Below are 21164 nucleotides of genomic sequence, written 5' to 3' on the forward strand. Positions count from 1 at the left end.
TTATAATAATTGATTAGTTGCTGAATGTATCTATACTCCAAATAATTTGCACAAAATGTTCTTCAAAATTATATTTAGTGATGAGGTAAATATATGTAACAACTTGCAATTGTGGCATGAAAGAACTGCATATAAATGTAAAGACTCTTAAAGAGTTATGTGAAAGAAATGTTTTGAAAGAATATAAATTTTTCTGATGCTGATAAATTCTTTTGTGAAGCATGTCAGTATGGAAAGCATACTGCCATTTCATATGAAGAGGTGATATGTTTCCCTCAGTCACAGGAGTGGAAGAAAGCGATTAAGGAAGAAATTGGTGCTCTCAAGAAGAATGAAGTTTTTGACTTTGTCAATCTACCAGATGGAAAAAGGACTGTGGGTTCAAAATGTGTATTCATTATATAACTAAATATTTTCCAGGTGCAAAAATTAAGTTCAAAGCCAGGCTGTGTGCAAAAGGTCTTTCACAGATTAAAGGAATTGATCACTCAGAAACCTACTCGCCAACTTTAAGATATGACACCATAAAAGTCCTGTTTGCTTTTGCTGTTCAATGCAATCTTAAGGTAATGCGATTTGACATACAGATCACTTTTCTCCATGGTGAAATAGAGGAAGAAATGTATCTTGAGTCACCTCTGGGATTAACAAGTGATGACAACAAGGTGTGCTGACTAAAGAAAGCTCTGTACGGTCTGCAATATGTTTCAGGATGTTGGAATGAGAAATTCTCAAACTTTCTAAAAGCTTTTGATTTTGTACAATCAGTTGTAGATTCTTCAGTTTATTTTGGGACATTCAAAAAAAAGACTATTACTAGCCCTCTACGTTGATGATGGTTTGCTATTTTGGGAAAATAAAGACATGCTTGTCAACAATCTCAAGAACAGTTTCCAAGCTGTGATGTGCAAAAAGGGATTTTTCGTTGGTATAGAGTTCATTCAAAAGAAAACTCTGTATTCATTCATTCAAAAAGTTATATTCAAAGAATGTTGAAACAGTTCTCTTTTGATAATGCAAATCCTGTCAGTATTCCTGCAGATCCCAATGTTAAAACTTTTTCAGATTCAACACTTAAAAAGGGTTCAGTACCTTACTGAGAATTAGTCGGAACATTAATGTTTCTAGCCACCACTACTCATTTTGACATATTTGCTGTTGATGTCGTGAGCAGATATCAAGAAAATCCAGAATTGTGTCATTGGAATGCATTAAGAGAATTGAGTATATTCAACAAAACTGTGATGAATCCACCATGATTGGTTATTCTGACATTGACTTTGCAAATGATGTGGACAATTGAAAATTGACATCAGCTTACATGTTCAAGAGTACAGGCATATTATTATTTTTTTAGTTAATTTTTTTTTCCCACCTGTAAACCATAGTATTGGTGAGTATTGAAGTTTTATATTCCACTGGTTTACAGAATGGTAATGTTCCTTTATTTATTGCCTGTTACTTACTTTTCATTTGAGTAGCAATGCTGAGTCATGTCTCTGCAGTCATGCTATACGGTTGCATCTATCTATCTCTCTATATATAATCAAACTTATATTACAGGATTCTCTGTGCCTAGTCAATGTGTTTGTCTCTGAATTACTTCAATAATACTCATATTAATGTTTCTCTGATTGACACCTGTTTTGTATTTGTTACATGTGCATACTTGCCAACTACTATGGAATTTCCATAGTTTCTACGGATTTCTACCATAAAATACGGAACTTCTCCAAATCGTGAAAAACTTTGGAATTCTGTTTTTATTTTTAAAAAACTTTTGTTCAAGGATTTCTTTGAATTCCACTATCAAATAGAGTATAAAATGATGTCACGCAAAGACTACATCTCCATAGAATTAATATCCGCCAAGAGGAAATATCAAATTAATAGCAAATCAATTGACATAAAAGGATACGTTTTGCACTAAGATAACTTATGACCTAGAGAGTTTTTTTTATAAATAAAAGAGAATTCTCTAATTTCACTCTCACATGGTACTGTAAAACGAAAAACTTGACATCTATGTATGTAAAACTGATTTTCTGTGTGTGTATTCTCTACACATATATAAAATTTCAAACCAATCTGCCAAGTTTTGTATGTGTACCAAACAGGCCCTAAATTGAACGATTGGCTATTTGAAAAGTTTGTCGGAGTTCTGTCTAGCAGCAATGACTTTTGGAAGGTCTAATTTAGTTACCTTGGTTCCCAGACAATAGTTTGTCACTTTTTCAATGCTCCCAATATATGAAGAAAATCATGGCAGTGCCAGGTATTACTGTTAGTTTGATTTTGAATGTCAAATTCACAATTTTTTCCTAAAGTTGAAGGAAATTTATTTGAATTGAAAAAAAGTCAAGAGAACAAAAAATTTCTGGTTCTCCTTTTTTTTCTTTACTTTTTTTGTGTATTCTACAGAAAAAAATCACAACAGAAGAGGGGGAGGTATATCCCGTCGATGAACATTGCTATTATGGAGAGGCTTGGTTCCAAGGTTGGCATGCGAATCAATAAGTTACTAATGATAGGATTTTTTAAATTGCTTCAGTTCATATTCAAGTAAATAAAATAATGTTTACGTAGTAGCCCTAGCCACAGTGAATAATATTTTGAGAACTTTTAAACATGCTGAAAAACTTAGAGACAGACTTTTTATTGGGCTCTGTTTTTGTAAAATGTTCGTTATTATGTGAAAATGACAATTTTGTGAAAATAAGTGGTTTTATGGGAAGCAAAACAACTAAGCCAACTTTGTACAAAAGAAATGAAATTTTGAATTTCTGGTTTTGGTAATTGGCATCATTTTTTGAAGTCTGTATTTTAGATTTAAAATTTTGTATCCAGAAAACGGACCCAATTTTCAGCTACACGAACCCCTGATCATGTGTATGTGGGGGGTTCAAATGTCTTGGGGGAATTTATATAGATTTGATGTGGGGCTATTTGTAATTTATCACAGTAGTTAATGTAGTAAAATAACTGCAGTGTAGCAACATTAAACAATTTGTTTTTGAGAAAAATGTTTTTATTACTTAATTATTGGTACCGGTCAGTTATTAGAGCAACCACTATTTGGGGAAAGAAACCAGCCAACATTCTGTGAAAGTGTTTTGCTAGTTTATATAAATATAAGTTGCTGCTTGAATCACAAGCACAAATAAGAACTCTGGGTCACCATGAAAATAGGCAAATTGCCCAACGAGGTGACTGAAAAAAAATTTTCCATAAAAAATACGAATGTCAAATATAACCAAAATATAGTAACCCAATATAAAACAATTATATCACCAAAAAATATATATATCATATTAATAATTAATAATATATATTATTTGAAATAAATAATATATATGACCAACAGATATACCAAATTTTTTTCAAATAAGTAGTTTACTATTTTTGATTTTTTTTCAAATGTTCAACGATAATGGTTTTCAATCATGATTTCATTAATGTTTACATTTATATTTAACTGTCAAAATTTAGGGGCAAGAAAGGAACAGAGTATGCACAAAAATATATTGAAGAAGAAGAACGATTGATTTTGGAGGTAAAATAATCTTTTTAATAATGTATATGTGCATGTACTTCACTTGTACATATATATAGAGTGGTTATAAAATAACTTTGTCTATATATAAAGCCCTAGCGGCTGCAGAAATCAGTGAATGCAAATAAAATTTGAGATATAGGCCTACTAGGTCTTTCGGAGTATGCGTTCGAGAATGAAAAGAGAAGTCAAAATTTCTTGCAGTTAGGACTACAGGAACAAAATTAATTTCACAAATTAAAATATCTAAACTTTTATGTATTGCGAAGTGATCAATACAAGGAAAAAACCGTGATTGGTGGTGGAATGGTACATGTAGCATGCTGTGCAGAAAAAAAAACATGGGAACAACCAATGCAGATCACATTTTTGCTGCAGGAGGTCCACCCACTAAGGGGTTAGCGCATGTACACACCCATTAGTACAATCTTTCTTTGTCTGCTTCCTGACATACTATTTATGTAGCTACAGATACCATTCCAACACCGTTGATGGTTTTTCACTGTGCCAACCACTTAGCAATGCATAAGAGTGAGCGCATTTGAATTTTTTAAAATTTTGTACATGTGACTACCACTAAACCACACACGTACCTCGTCCATATTCCTCTAACGAATTGGTACATGCGGGAATGTGCGTGTACGTGTAGTGAAACCTGATGTGAAGTTTGTTTCTGTGTAACGCTTGTTATGTGCATTGCTGCCATCTGCCACCAGTTTTTCTAACTATGAGTGAAGTGTAATGATTGAATAATTTATCGTTGTAGGCCTCTTGCTCTGTGTGGCGAGACTTTTTAATGCGGAGATCGGCTTGCATTTGTGCCTCGAAGGTTGGGAACCACAGGAAACCAACTTCAGTCGACCACCACTATGGCGACTTGTTGCTGTGACTGTAAGAGCAAGAACTGGTGTTTTGTTTTTCTCTTCATTCTCGAGTGCATGTTTTGGAATACCCATAGCTCAAATTTCATTTGCATTCTCTGATTTTTTGCAGTCGCTAGTAAATGGCTTGCGTATAGTTAGTTATTTTTTGACCACCCTGTATAGGTTAGTTACCTGAAATTTCAATTTGATGTAATGTAATCTCAATAACTCTGTTGATATTCTCAGTTGTTGCTCATTGAAATTTCTATTTATTTTGGATAGGGTAATGCCAATGGCAATGAAGAAATAAGACTTGATCCATTAACTCTTCAACCAACCAGGCTTAATTGTATCGAAGACGTTAGTTCAGCAATGGGAGAAATGTGTGACATAAGTACACTCGATGAAGAACGTGCCCAAGAAATATATTCACGTTACTGCAACAAACCAGCTAGGTATTCTCCGGAACTACCAATTAATAGTTATAGAGAAGAAGTAAGTAATTTTTTTTATCAAGAAGTGGCATAACTATTTTGTAACTGCTATAGATATGGGAAATCAATTCATTTAGAAAACAGTAAAAATGTTTGTGAAAAGAATTTAAATTTTGGAACAGTAATGTCTTGTACAGTTTTCTAACAGACCTTTTGCATACATGCCAATTCACAGACTTGAAAAATCTGTAGTTTATTCGTTGGAATGTGTCATTACGTGATAAAAGGGAAAACCCGGGACATTTTTCGGAATTTCAATGGGTGACCATATGTATGTCCCGTTTTCTTGGGACGCTTTTTTGTTGTCCTGATTTTTTGGCAATAATTAGCCACTTTGCTTACTTTTGACATCATATTTGGTGACAAAAACTGATTTTTCGTACTTGAAATCCCGATTCCCCATATTTTTCTTGAGAAAACGTGGTCAGCCTGAAATTGTAAGAACTTTCTTTAGGGATTTTCCATTCAAACAAAGCACAATTTGAGGACTCTTTGGAATTTTTGTATGAAGATACAAAAATTCAGAAGAATCAGATTCCAGACTGGAAGATCTTAATGATGTTGAAAAATCAGAAGCGTTGGCACCTACGCTTTTGTCATCCCTAATGTTTTCCTTGTTGCTCACATATTTTTAGGTTAAATTCAATTATTTTAGGATCTATTTATCAGGATTGAGTTCTCCCAGTAGAAACCAGAGGAAAACCTAATAACCTGTCAAATATTTCTCCCCACAAAATGAATATTAATTGAAAATTACACTAGTCAACAAAATACTTTTTTTTCTTTATCTGCTTAGCAAATAGGTGTATTTACTTAATTTGGTGGTGTTGAAGATGTTATTAATTTATGATCATTATTGTTATAACGAGTCTCGGAATGGCAACAGTATGGCATTCGCATATCATCTCGGTTATGGTAACGGATGTCTCTGCTGGATGTTCTCGTTCGTAATCGATGTAGCATCACATCACTAAACGTGGGGGGGGGGGGATGCTGAATTAAGTAAAAACATCAGTTTTTCCTCTATCACGTCACAGTTCAGAGGTAACAATACAAAAGCACGCTATTGACTAATACAAACACAATGCCATAACAGGCAAAATGCCCAACGAGGTGACTGAGAAAAAGTTGTTCATAACAAATATGGATATCATATATTTTAAAAATACAGCAACCCAATTAAAAATGAAATTACAAACAATATATATGCATGATAAAATATTATACAATGCCCATAAAGAATACTTATGGTTGTCTTATTCTAAGTATGGATAGCTTCTCGATTTACCCCAACATGTTTATCATATTTCTTTTTAAATGTGTCAATTGTGTTAGAATTTACTACCTCCATGGATAAGCTATTCTATTTATTTACGATCTTATTAAACAAGTGACAGTTATGTGTGTCATCGTTATGGTGTCGACTCCCTGCATACCATAACGTCGCGTTGCCCCTTACCAAGCGATATTTGTGTCCCCTTGTAAAAGCAGGCGATTGACAGTGTACTAATAATTCATGGTCCATCCTATCCATCCCGTTGAAAATTTTGAACACTTCGATTATACCTCTCCAATTATATTCATCCAATGTAAATATAAAAATTAAAAATGAAGTCTCTCTTCATAACTCAAGCCCCGTGTGCTTATAATAAGGACAGACACGCATAGCTCTACTCTGCACCCGTTCAACCAAGTCTATGTCCCTCTGTGTAGGTATGGTCTCCAAAACCTTACAGCATACTCCAGTCCAGGATGAACTAAGCCTCAAATTATACTCACTGTGTAGCATGTGTGATTGCAAATAGTTTAGTATAGTTGCAGATTTAATTTTATAAATGTATTTCGTCACGAAATTTCTACACAAACAATCCAAAAACCTTAAATAATCATAATTAGCACATTTTTAATAGCAGATTCAGATTCTACACACTCAAAACTCCATAAGAATGAGTACATCACATGCCAGATACAAAATGGCTATTGACTGGTGTTATTAGTTATATTTAATCAAATATATTATAGTCCATGTCTTAAATGTAGTGTCTTTGCAAAGTGATTAACAACTGCACGCATTGCCCAGATTTCATATACTAACCACTTCACAAAGTGTTTCGCATGACAACTACTTTATCACACACCAACTTCGGCATAGGCGTCTGAATTGTTTTGGACCTTTGGGTATTGAATTTGGACAATGTATTATGATTCTGAATTCCGTGAGATGCTTAATCCGTTGATGCAGAATACAATTTATTACCAATTGAGTCAGTTTATTGGGTCAGAAATGAAGGCGCCATCTATTGGTGATCACCTCATTGTTATTTGTGTTCTTCCCCCATGATCGAACCCACAGACGTGATGGCAACCTTCATAGTGATAGAAGAGTATCTCATCACTGCACCACTTTGACGCTTGTAATACAACTGAAATGTGTTTGATGTTTGCACAATAATGATGTACAAAGTATAAATATTTTGAAAGGGAAAATGAAGAATTGATGGTATGAATTTCCCATTTCTATCATTTTCATTTTTTTTCAAAAGGTGAAAAAAAATGTTTTCTCTCAAGGCACTGAAAAACCTCACACAGTAAATACTGCCTCAACTAGAGGTGAAAATCAAGAAATCTCTATACTGGTCAGTAGAAACTAGACCTGTTAAACCCAGTGGCCTCACAAACTCAAAAAAAAATCGCTGAACCCCACAAATATTATGTACTTTCATATTAACCCTTCAAGTGGTTTTCAAAATTTTTCCGATCCACATAACTGCCACATTTGAAATCACTAAATGTTCTAAAACTTACAACCTATTTTCAAGAATTTGTTTTCTTTCGATTTTGAGCTGATAAATGCTTTCCCCTCCAACACAAAATAGTTAAAACAAGGAAAAGAGAGAAGAAAACTATCATTTTCTGTTATTTAGGCTATGCTATCCAATAATACTATACTACCTTGATGAGAAGAGAAAAACAGTCTCTCCCCTTTTATTATCAGACTTAAATCAAAGACTCCATCTAGTTGATTGATAGGATGGGGGAGGGGCAAACGTGTTATCAGGGAAAGACTGTTAAACAAATCTAGCTCGGCTTGTCAATGCCGAAATAAGAGTTTTAAGAACCTGAGGTATTTTGGGATTGCCACTGCAAAAGTTGAACAAAGTACAAACGAAAAATATTTCCACAAAAATCAAATTAAATTAAAATAAGTTACGAGTAAAACAAACGTATAAGATGTTATTAGCATTATAATGTTAGCTTTCTTCATGGTTGCCAACATTTTTAAACATAAAGTTTAAGTTATTAACTGGCAATTTATCATATTTACCAATATGAGCTACGAGTTATACATAATCACCGGTAAATTTGATAAGTTTGTGAAACTTATAAAACTTACCAAAATGGTAGGTAATTGTGCATAATAACCAGATTTATCACATTTACTGTAACACACATTAACTGTAATATACCACAGTCATTAATCTTTAATGTACGGATGCCTGATTCAAATGAAATTGTGCTATGACAACCGAGCACTTTCTTCTGAAAAATTAGATATTTTTATCAATTTTAATCTTTATCAGCAAAAAAATGTCTAACTATGTAAGATTTATTTGCTATCAGCAGTCTAGATTCAAGTTGTTACATGTCTTCTGAGATGAAACATGTGAATGTGTTTGTGCTGTCTATAGTGTTAAGTTAAAATATATTGTTTGTCATCGTAGATTGTCAAGCTGATGAATGTAAATCAAGTGGTAGTCATCCAAGGAGCCACAGGATGTGGAAAGACAACTCAAGTGCCACAGTATGTCTTTGATTATTATGCAAGCGTAGGAAAACCATGCAATATTGTTGTTACACAACCAAGAAAAATTGCTGCTGTCAGTGTTGCGAGGAGAGTTTGCCAAGAACGAAATTGGACTCTGGGGTCCATAGTTGGCTATCAAGTAAGAATCTTATGAATTATTTTTTAACAATTTTGAACAATATTATTTTTTATTTCTTTTATGTTTCTGAACTTATTATGCTGTGTAACTCAGGGCTCGGCACGGGTCACTTTTTCCCCTAAAAGTCACTTTTATTACGTATTTTCGGGCCCAGGTCACTTTTTCCACTTTTTAGCATAAAAACCTCGGTCTCGCGTGCTTTTCTGCTGTCAGTGTTTTTCTTTTCTTCAGGGAGGAACTTTACCGGTTCAAGGTCGCTAATTTTCTCCCTCCCTTCATTGAACTACGATCATACAAGGAACCCCTATATATATGAAGGCGTCTTTATCTTCCCGGGAGCATAGTGTGTGACGTCAGTATAACTTGATTTCAAGGCGCTTGGAAACAAAGCTCCTTGGTTAAAGAGTCGTCATTTTATGGGAAAGTCGGTCGGAAAAAAATAGCGTAAAAGGTGTACTTACAACCAAGAATTTTTTCCCCTCCTCTACTACCATTCTTTATTTCCCCACGCATGCTCATTCATTCTTTCATTTTCATCTTATTTTAAAATTGATCCTTTATTTTATTTGTTTTAAAAAGTTTGTCCTAAGGGCTGAATTCCTTTCTTGGAGCATCGAGCAAGTTACATTTGTTGTTTGTTCTATCGTTACTTTTATTAATTTTTTTTAATATTTGAAATGACGATTTAAGAGAGGCCGTGCAGAAACTAACTTACGCGCAGCGGGAGAATACCAAAGCGCGCGTATTAATGATGCGTACTATTAATACGTATTAAGCATTTTAGTACGTTATTGGTACGCTTTGGAGAATACTCTTGTAGCTGGCCAACGTTAAAGAAGCTCGCAAGTATTTTTAATTTACTTACAATAAAAAAAAAATCATCCGACTGAAAATCGCGATCTATCTAGAAATAAAATTTGTACTATTTTTCTAACAGGATTTAAATCTCAGCAAGAAACTGTAGTCCCAGATATGATCGAAAGGAGAACTATTTATGAAAAGATCACAGAATCCTGCAGTTCAACGTTTATGGAAGGATGACGTCACTCTCTGCTACCATACGAAGGTTTTTAACAACTGGCTGTTGCGAAAATATATTTTGGAAAGACTGAAAATTCAACTGCCCCTACTGGGAATCGAACCCACGTCCTTTCACTTTCCGGTTGAATTTTCTGTTTCCAAAATATATCTTCGCAACAGCCAGTTGTTAAAAACCTTTGTGTGGTAGCGGAGAGTGACATCATCCTTCCATAAGTCACCATCAGGTGGCAGCACCAGCAGTTGTGAGCTTGGCCTGAGTCTGGTCCGGCCGTCCGTGTACAGTCCCTTTCAGTGTACACGAGCTCCAAGGAAAGATTGAGAGATTTGTGGCCTCCGTAGTCTAGTGGTCTAGAACGTTCACCCGGAAAGTGGAAAAATGGATACCGGACCCGGGCGATAGTAAATTTTCGTTCGTACTTGCGGCCCGGGTTGCTACATACCGTAATCAAATCCAAAACTAGTGGTGGGGGGCAATGCCTCGAACGGAATTTTTGATGGAATGGTATATGTAAGAAAAGGCAATAAATTCCTTTGCAAAATTATCGAATTTCACAGTCAAGGGGCAATAAAATTACGTTTCCCCTCCAGAAAAAATATCGTATTATAGCCATGGTAAATCGCGTGCCCCAGGTGATGGGGGGGCCGAATTCACTGTTTTTGTTCGTTGAAAATTACGGGAGGAGTCAGAGCTAACGTGGCGAGCAACCGCATTTATAAACCCTGTATGTCGTTGATTCGATTTTTGTGTTCATTTTATCCTAATTTTCCGTATTTCCCGATATATTTCTATCGATTTTTGCATATTGCAGCATATTTGGTTGATTGATGTTATAAATTATATATTTTTTTGTAATTTTACGTGCCCTTTGTCAGCCATCTCGAATTGACCTCCGCAAAACGGCGCTTGATTGGCGTGGAAAAAAGTTACCACGTTGGTGCTTACAAGGTTCATGGGAAATTTACCGAAGAAGGCTGTGGAGTCTTTTTCTGTTAAAAATTACAGGGGGGGGGGCAAAATTATATTGTTTCTGGGTAAAGTAGTAAATGTTTTTTTTTTTGCAGGGGTGTATGTTGTGTGTAAAAAAAAAAAGAAAAATATATATTTACAAATTTTTCTCTCAAAAACCAAACAATTTCAAAACTGGTTTATTTTCTCCCTCACCCAAGGGCAGTATTATTTTGGTGCCCCCCCGCCTGTAAAAGAGTAGACTCACCCACCCTTTTTAGTCCAGCCATAAGTGGAGATAGACTTGAAGGTCTTAGGGGTGCGGCAGATGACAATCGATATACATCAGTAGGCTCTGCCATTGACGCTGGGGGGAGGGTGGATTGCCCTCCCTCAACGTATAACAATTAAAATAATTTAGTTAATTTAATAATTTAAATAATCTATTTAATTCAGTAATTTAAGTATTTTAATTTAATTTAAAATAATATTGTTAAAAATGTAATTTTAGTTTTTTTAAAAAATCATTATAGTAAATTTCTTAAAATTTGTTGGAACGTATTATACAAACCTAGGTATGTAAATCAATTTGTACTAGTTAAAATAAAAGTTTGAGTACATTTTGTATACCGTCATTCATAGCATAACATGAATGAAAATTCCACTAGGATGTAGATGGGGACAAATTCTCTCATCAAATTTTGTGTTATTTCATTTTTTTTTCCTTAACTTAGACCTTAACTTGGGAAAGAATGTCTAATTTTTTCAACAAATATATTTTGTTTAAATATCAAGTCCATGCTTTCTATGAATATTTATTATCCGTACCTGTTGAACTTTGACTTGATTAATTTGATTCTTCGATTTACATAATTTTTTATTTCCTTGCACTATGTGCAATCTTTGACGTATCGATAAATTTTGGTTTCCCCGAGATGCCCTGGTCCTCCCCCTGGGGAGCCGAAGTGCTTACATTGCTTCTTGCGACAGAGCCTGGGTGTCTCACGGTTTCTCCAGTAGAGCCCATGCAGAAATGAGATCTAGCTTGAACAGTCCCCAACGTTCCAAAAACCTTAGTCTGCAAATGAACTTCCCCAGCGTAACTTTCGTTACTTAAACTGTTCTGTTTGGATATATAGGATTTTATGGTGACTTTTAAGCATATGGCAATGCTGTTAACAAGCTCTTTTTTTTAATGGAATCCATAAAAATAGTCTGTTCCACTTTCTCAAATTTTTTTATAGTGATGAGTCAACCGAAATTAGCGACAAGTAAACAAGAGTTTAATGATGTTGTCTATGCGAGGTGGAAATGCCTGAAGAAAAATGACGACTTAACTGGAGTGACGACTTAATGAGGTTTTACTGTAATTAAAGTAGACTGACAAAAAAAAACCAATTAGTTAAATTGTCTGTCGAAAATTCCAGAAGTGTGCACAAGAGAATCAAATTTCAAATATTTAGAGGATTTGAAACATTTCTGAATTTGAAAATTTTCAAAACCTTACATTGAAATCAATTTTTTTTCACGAACAGTAGTAGTGTTTCATGGTGTGTTTTTTTTGTTTTTGTTTTGTTTAGCACCAGGGACATTGGATTGGTACTTTTATGTTCGTGAGCTCAAAAACTCACCATTCAGATTTGCCTCCATTTTTTAGAGAATGCACAGGGTTGCCCCTCAGTGATACTTCATTGGTCTTTCTAATGACAGTCATTCATGAGTGTTCAATCCTCTTCAATTCAATCTATCCTTCCACCCTCCATATTTTTCAGTTCAATTTATTTGAATAAACTGAGCAGCTTAAGCACTTGTTTCTTAAAAGTCAATTTTTTTTAATGATGTCATCCTAAAATATATATCAAGGCATGACAAATCCCAGGCTCCAGGTCACCATAGGGATTAAAAACTTGGGATTTTCTTTATAGCATTTTTAAATTGGAGCCAGGAAAACAGATTTTTGAATTTTTTTTATGATTTTTTAAGCCCTGTTATATATAACGTATATGTATGTATATATTACTGTTGTATACAGAGTGATTCAGAAAAGATTCTTAAAACTTTGAGAAGTGATAGTACATACCAATACAAATAATTGTCATCAAAGAATGCATGATCTAACATGAAATGCAAACGTGCTAGCGCGTTTCGAAACAGCCGCTCTGCAAACGTTAAAATGACATTCCTGTTGAAACTTATCCAGAAAAAAAGAACACCATCCATGCAAATGTAACCTGGGGAAGAAGAAACCGTATGCAAAAATCTGCATCACTGTTCATTAGACCGGGAAAAAAGGAATTATCCCGTTTCGCACGGCTGCCGATGCAAGTGCTCAAATGCTTTCGGATTGGGTAACTGCCTGTGGGTAAAACGCTCACCTACATTCGTGCTACTTCTGTGGTACATCATAACTCCATAAATGAAATGCATGTGTGCTTTTTCAGTATTACTAAAGTACGTTATTATACCGCACGTTACAACTGTTAGAACGGTTGCACGCTGGAATAACTTCACAGGGCTGGCATCCGTGCCTTTTATTCACTGTGATGCAGATTTGCATACGGTTTCTTCTTTGCCAGGTTACATTTGCATGCATGGTGTTCTTTTTCTCCTGATAAATTTCAACAGGAATGCTGTTTTAATGTTTGCAGAGCAGCCATTGCATTAGATCATGCATTCTTTGATAACAATGGTTTGTGTTGGTGTGTACTATCACCTCTTAAAGTTTTTCCCATCTTTTCTGAATCACCCTGTATATATTTACATGTCGTAGATTAGTAATTTACTTTCTAGTAAATACAAATGTATATTTGGAGTGGATCCTGCATTTTAATTGTGTTATGCCTGACTTTTATTAATTGCAGCAACTCTATGCTCATTATTGTTTTTCAGGTCCCTTTAAAAGAAATGAAAATTTTTTATTTTTATTTTACAAGGTGGCTATGGATAGAAAAGCATCACCTGACACATGCATAACATATATGACAACAGGAGTGCTCCTTCAGAAGTTAGTTAACACACGAAGAATGGATATGTTCACCCATGTGATAATTGATGAGGTATTTATACATTATGTTTGAGTAAACAAAGTTTTAAATTTTTCTTTATCACTCAAACAATGTAATGAATATCAAAAGTTTGCTATAGGCCAAATTTAATAACATTGATTTTTTTTCTTTCTTTCGGTCTGTCATCAGATTTTTTAACAACTTCAAGATTTTTCACTTGTTTGGAGTTATTTATTTTAAAATTCTAATGTATCAGTGACTTGATTTTGTAGCTGAGAACTGGTTCCACTTAAAACCAATAAGACAAAGTGCTCTGAAGAAAACAAAGTAGTTGAAATTTTAAAAAATATATGTAGAAAGATTTATCATAGTAAAGGATGTATTTGTGTGGAGAGGAGTTTAACATTGGATTTAATTCTTACAAGATACATTATTACTCATCAAAAGTGTTATTAGATTCAATTACGCATATTACTTTCCATGTATAATATTCTGTGGCTAACCTTGATGAGATGACCATTTAATGTCATCTCATCAAGGTTGAATGAAGTATCCTTTATAAAATTTTTATAAAGGATACTTCATTACTCTGTATGTCTTTTACAGATCCATGAAAGAGATCAAGATACAGATTTTGCTTTGTTACTGGTGAAAAAGTTGCTCCGAACTAATTCCAAGGGTGTGAAGGTAATATTATTTGAATTCTTTATTACACTTTATCAAATTTACACTTGAAATTTTTTTGAATTAACATTGAGTAAAACTCCAGGTCGACAAGACACAGTATCAAAAAATGTTCTGAGGTGTTACAAGTTTTATAACTGCTCAGCTGTTAAAATCCTTTCACACACAAATCTGTGAGTATTACTACTTCTTAACTATATATGCACCTCGTACACATTTTTCTGTATAATTTGATGCAGATGACACCACAGGGTGTCTGTAGCAATGTGCTATGTGGTTGTCAAGATGATGACTGCATAGCACATTAGTACCACTGGGTAGTGTACATTAGTGCCACCCCCAAAGAATTCTTAATATATTAACCTCTCTTCAACAGACATGAAAGAAAAACATATTAAATAATTTTGTAATCAACTAGAAAACTGCTGGTCCCAGTCTAATTACCCGTTGTGAAGAAAATAACTGGTGTGATAAAAATGATGAAGCATCTTTTTTTTTTCTCCTTGAAGGTAATCTTAATGTCTGCTACTATGGATACTTCTATGTTTGCAAGATATTTCGCCTTTCCCACCAAAGCTGATCCAGCACCAGTTGTTGATGTACTTGGCAAAACAAAAGAAGTAACAGTTCATTACATTCAAGAATTGTCGTCTTTGGGCGTAACGGTATGTCTACATTTCATGTGATTATTGATTATTTTGGATTTTAAATCACAGCAATTTGAAAATAACAAATTCCTCATTTATCATAATTAGTTTTTCTATTTTAATTTCCCTTAAGAGCGTAAGCATAATTTGTGTTAAAATAGTGACTCTAATAAATCTCTAATAGATTTTTTAAATTATGTTCTGTGCAATCTCCGTATAAACCATATAATTTTATCTCACAAGATAATTTAAAAATTACTTTTTTTTTGCTTGAAACATTTCATTTTTTTTTTCTTCTTTTAGATCCCCTTCTTTGATATGTGTATTCCCAAAGTATATGATGAGGTCTATGATATTGTTGTAAGGCTCATGTTTGTGTTTGACAGAATAGAGAAATCTGAACAGAAGTAAGTTTCTTATATGTGTACACTTAGTATAACCCATTTAACTGACACCCCTCAGATTCGGCTATCCCTCTTTTATGGCCAAATAATAATTTCTCCTTATATCATAAATTCATGCATTTCAAACCCTTGATTAATGGTCACTCCCTCTTTTACAAACAAATTTTTTTGTCCCACTGGTGTCCACATGAGAGGTTTTATTTCATATGTACAGGGTGATCAGAGAATAAGCCCTTATTTCAAAATTAAATATATCTACAACAAAAATCAATAGAATTATGCGATAAACGGTATGTTTATTAGCAAAACTGTAAGAATGTTGTACAGAAATTTCGAAAATTTAGTTTTTTTTTTATTTTTTAAAATTAAAAAAAAAAAAACTGGAGATTTTGGGGTTTCGAAAATCCTCTTTGTGTGAAGAGAAACCACTGCATTCGCCTAAAGTTACAGCATGGACTGCGGTATGCACCAGAGGCATTATCTGCCCCTTCTTCGTGCGAGAAACGATTACTAATGAATGTTACGTTACAATTTTGGAACAATTTGTCAGCACACATGGCGCATACCAAAAAATTCATAGAGGTGTCTCGAGCTCGATATCCGGTTTGTCTTTGTCAGAAAATTTCCTAGCATTGGACACAACAGAATCTAACATGACCACAGAAAAAAAATTGCTACTGCAGGGAGCCGCACACCGAGGAGTTAGTGCAACAACAACCCTTTCGTTTGTATTAAAAAAAGGCTGCCATTTTGAATTGGCATTAAACTAGGTAATCTAATTAGCCCTCGTGTGCAGATAATGAGTGTGGTTCAACATAAATGATCAATTGAAGTATGCTTCTAGATTCAACGGTTCACCAGTAAAATGTCATATGCCCTTTACCTATGCACTTGTATATATAACCCATATCTGTTACTTTGAAACCCAAGAATCAATGAATTCTATGTTTCCCACAGCAAGATAGTAAACGTTTCAAAAATACCGAGGTACTTGATATAGGAAATAGTGTCTAGCTTGATTGATATAAAGAGACGGAAGAAAAAATATTATGAACTATATAATTCTATTTATTTAATCTAATGCTACATTATTCTAACTGTTCTAGATTTCTGCATCAATGTGCAATTTCTTGACTATGTTCAAAGCCCTCTGTAAAACCATTTGTGATTGTCAGTTTGGAAATTTCTTCCCAAGCTCTGTTAATGTATATTGTTTTGTACTTAATGTTGATGTTTTAGCTTTGCTGAAAAACATTTACAAAAACGTGATAATAAATCTTATTTTTGAAATTTGGTGGTTGACAACTGATAATATTCCTTCCTGGGTTTATTTTTACTAAACCACACATGCATCTCGTCTATATGGAATTTCTAATGAATAGGTAAATATCGGAATGTGTGTGTATGTGTTGTGAACCCAACGTGAAATTTGTTTCTGAGGAATGCTTGATATGTGTTGCTTATCAAATGTTGCCATCTGTTGGTGAGTAACACATATCAAACATTCCTCAGAATTAAACTTCACGTTAGGTTTACAACTCACACTCCCATTCTGACTTCTCTCGAGTGTCAATATATGGGCATTTCATTGTATTAACTTCTGCACACTGACATGAGCAACATGTTTACTGCTTCTACGCTCAAATTGGACCAGCCTAAAAATATCAGATTACAGAACGATCCAGACTAGCTCATGGTGTGATTACACATTTAGTGGCCGGAAAATTGGGAACATTTCCTCTCTAAAACTTCGACTCGTCCATGCAGCAGATGTGCTGATGTAAGGGGCCGTTCAAGTATTATGTAAGCAAATTTTTAGCCATTTGGGGGCATGTCTCATGTGCCTCCCCCCCCCCCCAGACAATTTTTTTTTTTAATGTAAAAAACATTTTTAAAAATAAAATTTCAAAAGAAAATACCTTTATATGTAATTATAGTCGATTTCTGTTAATTTCAATGATATTTGAAAGGTAAGAACTCAAAATTTCTCTAAGAAATTCATTGCCACCCACCCTTTAAGCCATGTATGGTAAACCCTTGACCCGCGAACCAAATGTGGCCCTGAAGGTTGTGATGTGGTTTGCCCCCTCAAACCCCTCAAGAATATTTAATATTTTCATAAAGGGTCGTTGATGACGTAAGCATCATCTAAACCCTCCTTGTCATCAAAAGTCAGCAAATCGGAAACCCCCCATCAATGCTTAAGTAATACTTGAATGACCCCTAATATACCAGATTTGCTAATAAAAAGCTTTCTCCTGTTCAGAAGCACCAGTTAAAATTGAAATTTTGGGAAAACAAACAATTTGAGTAACTTTGACCAAGGCATGATTGCAGTGCCAGAAGGAACAGTTCCAGTATCTCTGAAGCCACTCACCTTCTTGGGTTTTCTCATGCAACATTATCTTTAATCTTCATAGAATGGTAGCTAAGCCAAAAGCTTTGAGCGGAAAAAGGAATAATGGGCAGAAATCACTTTTGAATGAAAGATGTGCAAGGCAACTGATGCATTGTGTGCAGCAAACAGAAGATCTGTAATGTAATACAACTTGGGATCATTGCAAAGCATTTCTGTATACTCTATAAGAGGGATCTTAAAACAAATTTGATTCAATAGCCAACGACCAAGAGTCCCTTTGATTTTGCTGCAAAACCAAAGAATGTGGCTTTTCTCGGCTCGAGAATGCCAAAATTGGACGCAATGAATAGAAGGGGGTTATCTGGTCTGATGAGTCAAGATTTCTTCCCCATTCTGGTCTGACGAGTCAAGATTTCTTCCCCATGACATTGATCGCAGGATACATGTATAGTGCAAGTAGCACGAAGCCATGGATCCGTTATGCCACATGACAACTGCTTAATCGAGTGGTGCATAATTGGGTTACGGTCTGAGCAGCATTTTTCATTGGAAACATCCGTCAATTCCAGTGCCTACCCCCACACTGTTGCTGACCACGTGTACCTGTTTATGGCCGTAATGTTTCCTGATGATTCCTTCCAGTAGGACAATGCACCCTCCCACGGGGCTGGAATTATCTCAGATTGCTTTGAGGATGCTTTGATTACATGATTCAGAGTTTCAATTGCTTCAATGGCCTCCTCAACCCAGTTGAGCATTTGTGAGATGAGGTTGAAAGGTCTGTTAAGAGTTCGGAAACACCACCTTCTAAGGGAAATAAGAGCTAGCATTTTGTTAGCATGGGCTAATATTCCTCTTCAATGGTTTCAACTTGTAGAACCCATGCCTAGAAGAATATCTGCTGTCATCAAAGCCAGAGGTGGTCCCATAAGATATTAATGCTAAGTAGCAGAATGTGTGTGTGTGTGTTTTTTTTTTATACTGGGTATAGCAGATCTGCTGTAGCTTTAAAAATCAAGATTTAAACTATACAAATGCTGAGACATCTAAGACTAGTTCTTGAAAATTTCTTTGTATCATAAAATGAATATGCTGACCAAATTTCAAAGAGTTTTTTGGAAATTTTTATTAATTATAATCTTTTGTTTGCAGTATTTCCACAGATAAAGAGTTTGCACCAGTTAGGGGTGCAGTTCTTGTATTTTTACCTGGTAAGGCTTTTCATCATTAGTTTGTTTCATTTGATAAGTGCTTTCTGTGTGATTTCCCCCCCCCCTCATTTGCAGTATCTAAGTATATTGTGGATTCATTAATTACACAGTTAGACACTTGGTTTAAATAACCAATGATGTAATACCCACTCGACTACCACCTGGCAGTCAAGTGGTGAGTGAATACGAGTCCGGAATGAATTAACTTCATTAGCTTAGATTCACTATATAATGTATACCTTCAAATAATTTGCCCGATAAGTTGTAACAATTAGGTGATGTAAGAAAGAATGTTATGTAAATTTTGTGCAAATAAATATTTTGTTACATAAATATTGAATAAATATTATGATAGTATCGTATCCTATAAAATTTTATCACCTTTTCCAGTGTTTTTTCAAGTTAATTCTTTCATTTTATGAAATTCTATTTCAAAACTGTTATATATAGGTTATGATGAGATAACAAAGATGAAGGATCTACTTAAAGTTGCTGCTGTTAGCCGGAAATACACTATCTTACCTTTGCATTCCTCTATCACTGTTGAAGAGCAAACAACTGTATTTAGACCTACAGTGTCTGGGTACAGAAAAGTAAGATTTTGATTATTTTTTATTTAAAAAAAATACAGTATAGTATTCTATTCATCATGGATGCATTTATCAATGCATTTTAAACATGGTCTATTTTTATCTGCATTACTCAAAATTAACTTTTGGTTAAAAAATGAATGATTCTGACGAGAGATGAAAATTGTTTTTAAAAATTTCACCATGGTATTTTATTTGTATTTTTGTGTATATACTTTAGGTGATATTGTCAACCAATATAGCAGAAAGCTCCATCACTGTACCTGATATAAAATATGGTGAGCATTCGGATTAAATTAATATTTTGTACAGTTACTGTATTTACATTTTTTCACTAATATTTTTTGAAAACGTAATGTGTGTAAGGAAAAACAATTTTTACATTTCATAATGCATTTCTATACAACTTGTCCAGTTGCAAAACTTATTAAGCACTAGCCAGATTTTTTTACAGAAAGTGAAAAAAACTTTTGTAGAGTATTTGTGAAGCTGGTGCTTGTTAAAATGTTAATGTTATGCCATTAAACTTTAAATTTTAAGCAGTCAGCTTGAAAAATTCTTTTTCACTTTCTGTAAAAAATCTGGCTCTTTACGAGTTTTGTAACTGGACGACTCATGTAGTGACGATTTGGGATGCACCTAAAAAAATTGAAAACTTAATGTTGAAAAGGCACATATTAAAATTTCATTTTAGTTTTTTTATCAGCACAGACAAATTTGTTTCTTTATATTTCTTCAATAAAAAAGAAAGTCCAAAAATTGAATACCAGAAAATATTTTGATATTGTACATAATAATTTATAACAGGCCTTAACAAATCCACCAGGGTGACTAAAAAATTAATTTTGCTGCCTAAGCTTTCCAACGTGTGATAATTGAATTTGAGAGTGAGAAAACTACTAGTTAAAATTCTGTCAGTGAACATGAAATGGAGGGTCATCAAGTCCCGGAAACGTTTTTTTATAAAAGGTAATGAAACAAACTTCGCTGATTTGCACATCATGCCTATTAATAAGTTGATGGCAAGATCATAATTACACTCTGAAGCCAGTATAAATATTTGTAAGAAAACTTGCAATTTTTGGCATACACACACGAAAATACAAAAAAATGTATTACAAATTTGTTTTTTATTTCAGAAAATATTTATACATAACATACACAAAAAGAACCCCTTCAAGGAAGGCAATTTCTTTGTTGTTTTCCTTGAAAATGTGCTTGGCTCCTACAACTTGTACCTTAATTTTGCTTTTTTTTTTCAATTTGTCAAGCCCTGCATATTAGGGCTTAACCACTTTATAATAAAGAACATAATATTGTGTCCAAATGCCTGTGGAATAAATTCAAACGAATTCTATGTTTTCCTTCCACTTTCCTCATCATGAGGCTTTGTTGTAACCCTATGATGTTCTTTTTATCTTCC

General features: G+C 34.2%; 1 protein-coding gene across 1 annotated transcript in view; it reads left to right on the forward strand.

Moving 5' to 3' along the window:
* Positions 1-21164, forward strand: part of spn-E (tudor domain containing 9 protein spindle E) — a 79104-nt gene that overhangs the window by 8095 nt on the left and 49845 nt on the right. The window contains exons 3-12 of the mRNA XM_089251349.1: positions 3490-3553; positions 4699-4911; positions 8633-8854; positions 13775-13897; positions 14453-14533; positions 15040-15195; positions 15481-15584; positions 19093-19151; positions 19602-19744; positions 19962-20019. Coding sequence (XP_089107475.1) covers positions 3490-3553; positions 4699-4911; positions 8633-8854; positions 13775-13897; positions 14453-14533; positions 15040-15195; positions 15481-15584; positions 19093-19151; positions 19602-19744; positions 19962-20019 — 1223 coding nt within the window. The remainder of the gene's footprint in view (positions 1-3489; positions 3554-4698; positions 4912-8632; positions 8855-13774; positions 13898-14452; positions 14534-15039; positions 15196-15480; positions 15585-19092; positions 19152-19601; positions 19745-19961; positions 20020-21164) is intronic.

Source organism: Pholcus phalangioides, unplaced genomic scaffold (genome assembly GCF_987345545.1).
Source record: "Pholcus phalangioides strain wild (caught in Gottingen) unplaced genomic scaffold, Ppha-v1.0 ptg000024l_1, whole genome shotgun sequence".
Classification (NCBI taxonomy): domain Eukaryota; kingdom Metazoa; phylum Arthropoda; class Arachnida; order Araneae; family Pholcidae; genus Pholcus; species Pholcus phalangioides.